The sequence below is a fragment of the Triturus cristatus genome, chromosome 3_2, assembly GCF_964204655.1.
Source record: "Triturus cristatus chromosome 3_2, aTriCri1.1, whole genome shotgun sequence".
NCBI lineage: Eukaryota > Metazoa > Chordata > Amphibia > Caudata > Salamandridae > Triturus > Triturus cristatus.
Genome location: NC_140584.1, coordinates 298,750,664 through 298,757,561, shown reverse-complemented (window position 1 = coordinate 298,757,561; position 6,898 = coordinate 298,750,664). Strand labels below are relative to the sequence as shown.

General features: G+C 45.2%; 1 protein-coding gene across 1 annotated transcript; it reads left to right on the top strand.

The window, feature by feature from the left end:
- The first annotated feature begins 219 nt into the window (after positions 1-219).
- Positions 220-2,938, top strand: LOC146857199 (zinc finger MYM-type protein 1-like). The gene is made up of 2 exons (XM_085646807.1): positions 220-357; positions 772-2,938. Exon 2 carries the CDS (start codon positions 1,385-1,387, stop codon positions 2,855-2,857), a length of 1,473 nt encoding a protein of 490 aa, XP_085502933.1. The 5' UTR covers positions 220-357; positions 772-1,384; the 3' UTR covers positions 2,858-2,938.
- The last annotated feature ends 3,960 nt before the right edge of the window (positions 2,939-6,898 follow it).

Sequence of the window (6,898 nt, the reverse complement as noted above, 5' to 3'; positions counted from 1 at the left end):
TGGTCTTTTTATCACCTCTGTTGAACTGTGGGACTTTTCAGTGTATTCAGGTTAACAGCTATTCCTACTGGATTATTGGAAGAGCCGCTTATGTGCCGTTTCTGAGTCTAAGTTTGCACAGAGTCGCTATGATGTGAGTTTTGTATCTGAATGAGTGAGAGAATGAACTGTGCCATTTCTCTTGTTAAATAAATAAAATTGTTATATTTTTATTTTCAGCACCTGGTAAAGCCTGAAACATTAACTGAAGAACCACTACCTAATTGTGGGGCAATTTTTGGACAGAGAACAGGAGGACCCAACCTCATTTGCTGCTCTTTCATCCCATCTACGGCCCAGCAAACAACAGTGTTAAAGGTAAGGAAACTGATGATATCTTTTTTTAGATTGGAATTAGGGCTATGTTTGTGGTCACTGGTCACTCTAGATGGTGGTTGGGGTGGGTGCACATTCTGAAGATTGTTCTCTCAGTGGATAGCATTTACTAATACTGAGCCTTAGCCCTGTGCTTTGGGCAATAACGGTTGTTAAAGGCACTATCTATTCCTTCCTTGCCTTGTTCAAGGCCCTCAAACAGTCTCTTTTGCAGTGTCTTCAGCAACCACTATGGCACACGGAGGCAGTAGGCAGTAAGGCTGTATTTTTAGCAGTCCTGTTGTCCAAAGGGGAGCTTTGGAGATATATTGCGATAATGCACATGATAGATGTACTTATACTGAAATTTGATATTATTGCACCAAATCTTATACGTTGTACTTTGACTATTGACAGGCTTCTTTCATATTGGTAAGGACAGCATCGACATCCATGATGAATACGGTAGAACAATTAATTACACGGTCATTCCATGCACGGCCACTACAAGATAAACTACATATGAAGAGATTAGGACCTGATCGGCCAGACCTACAACTACAACAAGTTACCCAGGACAGAGGAAAATTGTACACACGTACATTCTCAAACACCTGGTACACAAAAGCTGATTGGCTTACAGGGTGTCCGTCAAGAAACAAACTGTTCTGCTTCCCCTGCTTGCTGTTTAATGGTGATTTTCCTTGGACAAGAGAAGGAGTGATAGACTTGAAGCATCTGTCTGAAAAAATCAAAAAGCATGCACACACAAGAAAGCATATGGAAAACGTGACAAGACTGGGAATGTTGGGAGACACACCGATTGAGCAGCACATAAACAGTGCATACCACCAAACAATACAATGAAGCAGTTGATCGGAATAGGCACATACTATCAAAAATAATTGATTGCATTCGTTTCTGTGGTGCTTTCGAACTGGCATTGCGAGGCCATGATGAATCTGAAGATTCCACAAATCCAGGAATATTCAAAGGCCTTGTGGATTTAATAGCAAGCATAGACAAGGAAATGGAAGCACATTTAGCAACTGCTACAGTCTTTAAGGGCACCTCTAAAACTATACAAAATGAACTCCTTGAGTGTATGCTCGAAATTATGAGAAGCCATATTGTCCAAGAGTTGCAAAACACAGACTTTGTGGCTATTCAGGCTGATGACACCACTGATGTGGCCACACAAACACAGTCCGTATTAGTCTTTCGGTACCTGGACAATGACAATAATGTTGTGGAGAGGTTCTATGGTTTCACTCATTTAAGAGACTCTACTGCAGAAACCATTACTGCAGCTATACTGCGTCAACTGAACTTCATTTTTCCAGAGGTGCACCAAAAAAAAATACTTATTGCACAAAGCTATGATGGTGCGTCCGTAATGAGTGGAAGCCTTGGTGGAGTACAGAAAAGAATTAGAGATGTGTACCTTTATGCTCATTACGTGCACTGTTACGCCCACCAACTTAATCTTGTTATGCAGCAGGCAGTATCAAAGATCGCCGAGACACGAATTTTCTTTCAGGATGTAGGAGGCATGGCAGCATTCTTCTCACGTTCCCCAAAAAGAACGGAAGCACTTCAGGAGATTGTGGACAAAAGGGTTCCAAGGGGATCCTCAACTCGTTGGAACTTTAACATACGTACAGTCCAACTAATATATCAATATAGGGAGGACCTTGGGAAATGTTTTCATAATATAGAAGTCAATGAAACCTTTGATTTCAAAACTCAAAGTGAAGCCCATGGCTTTACTACAACACTAGAAGATAGAGAGTTTCAGTTCTTTCTGTTTTTATTTCAAGACATAATGTCAGCTGTCGAAAATGTATACAATCAGTTACAAGCACGAGAGATCGATACTGTCTCTGTGAAAAGAAATACCGCTATGTTTGTCGAGCGCATAAGCATAGTGAGAAATGAGGTTGACAATTTAGACAGCAAACTGCCAGAGGAGATATGTGACATTGTAATTGTGCATGCACAAGAACGTTTTGCTTTCACAAAACATTTGGTGAGTGCCGCATTATTGGAAAGTCAAAACTTTGCAAAATATGGTGAATCCTTCCCTGAGCATGCTCTGCATGAGGCTGTGGAAGCTTATCCTATGCTCAACCAAGAGGACCTCAAAAGTGAGTTGACTGTACTGTACTCAATGCCTGTGTACCGAAAGGCCAGAGATGCCAGGTCTTTGCTGACTTTAATTCATAAACTTAATATGGAAAAGACATTTACAGAGACAGTGACTTTACTTAAAATTGTCATAACCACTTCTATGACAACAGCAGAGGCAGAACGATCTTTTTCCGCCTTAAAGAGGATTAAGACATTCCTAAGAAACACCATGCTTCAGGAAAGACTAAATGCTTTGGCAATGCTCTCTATAGAGAGCAAGTTAGTTCAAAATATCTCAGATTTTAACGTTCAAGTAATTGAAAAGTTTGCTGCTCTTAAAGACAGACGTGCTGATTTTAGATACAAAAAGTAAACATATGTATGTTCAATGCTGCTAGTTTCCAACCACCTGTTTAGTTGTTTGTTAAATAAAAAACACCTGTGAGGTACTCAGAAATGCATTATATCTCAAAGTCTGTTATGAAGCTCTGTGGTTATACTGAATAAGCAGCTACCTATGTTATATGACATGATCTCTTTATTACTGTAATAACTGCACTTTCTTCATTGCTTTATTAACCTTTCTGCTTTCTCAAATTTGCTTGAAAATGCACAATTTTTCCACTCTTTTTTCAAAATGTCCCCTTAGGTTGTTCGGGCTCGCTCGCTACGCTCGCTCGCTATGCAGAAGTATAACAAACATTTTACGCCCACCACTTTCAAATGTCACCGTCCGCCACTGTTTATTGTTTATTTTCCACGATATTGCTTTTGTTCGCGATTTGTAATAATAAATATGCTGTGAACTGTTTTTTTTAGTGCACTGAGTGCAGTGGCGGCTAGTGACACGTGAAAGTGGTGAGACGAATCAGGAGCAGCGGGTCTCGGGGCTGAAGGCTAATGGGAACAAGTCAACTCAATAGCCCTGCACCCCTGTCAAATTAGTTTAACAGTTGGAAAAATGTACTTTTTTTATTAAATAAATAAAAACGAAAGTATTTACCGACGGTGGTTTCACGTGTGCAGGAAAGACCTGGAGATGCAGTGCCACCACCCGGCTGGTGTCTTCAGAGAAGGAAGGCCCCTCACGTGCAAACCACAGCGCCTCACTCTGAAGTTGCGCACAGAGATGTCATTGTGACGTGAGAGAGTGGCAACCAGTGGCGTAGCTAGGGAGGGGCGAGGGGGGCGGATCGCCCCAGGCGGCACTGTTTTGGAGGCGGCCTTTATAATTTATTTGGGGACACTCACTGGCTAACACTTTGTCAGTCAGTGTCCCCAGTCCCCAAATAAATTATAAAGGCCGCCGCAACGGGCCGCCTGTGCCTCGCGGCCCTGTTTGAAGTGCAAGCAAGCTCACGTGAGCTGCTTGCAACTACTGCCTGCACAAGCGCACGCACGCTGCACGCACCGCATAGTGGTGGTGGTGTGGTGCGTGCGCGCGCGCGCGAGAGTCACGACCGGTCCGGGATCACCAATTACAGAGTGGTGTCGCCGTATTGTGCGCATACCTACCATCAGCTCTCCGGAGTGAAGAATTGTGCCTCCTGATCCTTCCGGGAGCTCGCAGCATGGCACGGCCCGAAGCAGGTGACCCCGTGCGGTTTGACTGGTCCCCTTTCGGGCCCTTCACTGTCCCTGAGACAGGGTCCTTGAGCGAGATCACGCCTGCTCTGCGCTTTCGCACTAGAGCGGGAAACCCTCGATCCCTGTGGTGCCGTGCCTGGAAGTAGCGGTGAAGGCTCGGGCCCCACACGGCCCACCTGGTGCATCAAGGGCGCGGCGGGGCCCGCCTGGTGATCGCGGCAGTTGCTTATTCGGCTGAAGGCCTGCTTCCTGTTGCTGGGGCTACACCACGGAGGGCGCGTCCCGGGAGCCCCGCTGAGCACGGCCTAGGTACCGTTGAACCCCTGACTGCGGCCTGCTGTGAACCCCTGAGGAGGACATTGTTTGTTGCCCGCTGGAGGACTGCAGAGGGGGTACACGTCTGGAGCGCCGTGGATGTTGTGGTGAGTGGCGGCGGCCCCAGGGAGTGGCCCATATAATGTCATCATACATGCCAACATTTCAGAAGAGCAAAGTGGGAGATTTTTGAAAAAAAATCGGGAGAATGGGGCCTTGAATCGGGTTTCTGTCATGTATGGGCTTTGGAAGTGTGCTGCTGTAGGACTGGACATTTGAAATGCAAATGCACGTTTTTTTATTACCTTTCAGAAGCATGGAGACCAATGGCAGGCAGAGAGAGGGTGATGCAAGTGTTGTGCACTGGCCTGCTGGCAGGCTAAACCCCCCCCCCTCCACACCCCCTCCGTGTGTGGCAGCCCAGGTTGAAACAGCTTCCAGAGCTGCCTCTGGGTACTTCACATGTCTTTAAAAGACCATTCGCTTGTTAATTGGGCTTTGTTGGTTTTTCACCTCTTCTAGAGCCCCTGCATCGCCACTCTGACTATTGCTGGAAGAATTAGCAGTTACACAATACCAGGCCCTGTCAGCTGAAACCCGGAGGAATCGGGATTTTGCTTGCAGGAATCGGGAGGCGGGAGACTAGCCTTGAAATCGGTAGTCTCCCGCCTGAACCGGGAGGGTTGGCATGTCTGTGTCATGGCGGTGGGGAGGGTGACCACCGCATGAGCCTGGCTGAGGTGTACTCTCCGAAGTCTCCTGCTGCGGACGATTGCATTGAGCTGCCCATGTGTACTGATTGAGGGCGGGGTGTGGCACACTGAGCTACCCCATTGAAACAGCGCACGCCGGCATCTGGCGGAGGCCCAACGTAGGTGAAACCACAAGGCCTGTGGAGCGGCTCCCACAGGAGTGCGGAGGAGCGCTTTGGGCCTATTAGCACGCTGGCACTGACCAGAATTGGGCCCGCACAAGGATCGATTGCGTGATTATCCCCTGCCTGGGGAGGCGACAAGGGTGCCTGGCCTTTCCCTCCTCTGAGCTGCTCCGATAATGCCTGGGGTAATTTCTACGATTTTATTTCTTTATTTGAAATTTTATACCACACGCAGACGATGTTAAAGTACTCTACAGTTTTTTATTTTTACAACAAAATGTGAAAAATGATTCCAAATAATAAACATACATATTTACAAAGAAATGTTCAGGAAGATGTCAGAGCATTTTGCAATTTGTAGATACATATTTTGAGAAATGCATCCAAGTCATATAAATCCATGTTAGTAAAGACGTGTTGTCTTATAGTGAACGTTAAGTAGTCAGTTTGTTCTTCACACTACAATATTTGATTTAAGAATGACACTGCATATGTGGTGGTGCAGGTGCTGGAGAGAGCTGCAATTAAATGTCACAAACGTAAGTGTTAGGTGTTATGAGGCATGAATATGGAGTTTTATTGGATAAATAGAAAATCCATATTCTGGGTGCTGTTATTGAGATGGAGTAAGGGCCTACTTTGGAGTTTTGCCGATGGGATGCTCAGACACAAATATATTACAGGTGCATTGTAGCCTATAGCCTTTGAATACAGAGCACAGGATATGTGCCACTGTGTGGCAAAATATTCCATTCACCAATCTCTAAATAAGGCCATACGATTTTTTTATGTTGAATTTCAGAGCTACAAGCATCAGTGCTTCTTTGTTTCTGGGGTTTCTGTTTTGCCCAGTGACGTGTAATTGCTGATGCTAGGTAGGTTGGTGAAGGGCGTTGAAGGTTATGCACACTGTCCTGAGTATGCAGTGTTTCTCTACTGGGAGCGAGCTCAGACATTCTCTAACTGGTGAGCTGTGGTCTGCCCTTTTCCATGTTTGCAGTAAGCCTTGCTGCTGAGATTAATAATAATGTTGGGGAAGCCAGGCTCGATAGGCCAGTGAGTAGGGCAGTTTCACATACCTACCTGGTGACATCTAGAGAATGGACTAAAGTTTGCAGATCTTGTTTTTAACATAAGGCACCACAGCATGCACAAATCTTGCACTGAAACAAGATCTGCTATTCTCGAGTTAGGGCACGAGATAGGGGTTGCCTTAAAGCTGGTATTAGTGTTTGAGTTGGAGTGACAGTCAATATTAGTGTTAGAAAGAATTAGGTTACAACTAGGATGAGGGTGATGGTTAGATGAATGGGATGGGGTGGAACGAGGACTGGAGTTATTAGCATCGCTTGGATTAACAATAGGTTTAGAGATACATGTATGATTATGCTTAGATTGCGGGTTAGTTTTAAGGTTTGGATGAACACAAGTGTTTCGATTGGGTCTTACCGCAGGTTTGTGGTTAGGGTTTGTGTTCTAGGTTTAGAGTTACAGTTAAAGTAATTGAGCCAACAATTGTGCAAGGAGGAATCCAGACTGCTTAACACCCAGCCTTAGCACAAAGGCCAGCAATTTACAAATAAACATAGAATTGTCAGAGACTGTAACAAGCTCTGAAAACTATAAAGGGCCTAC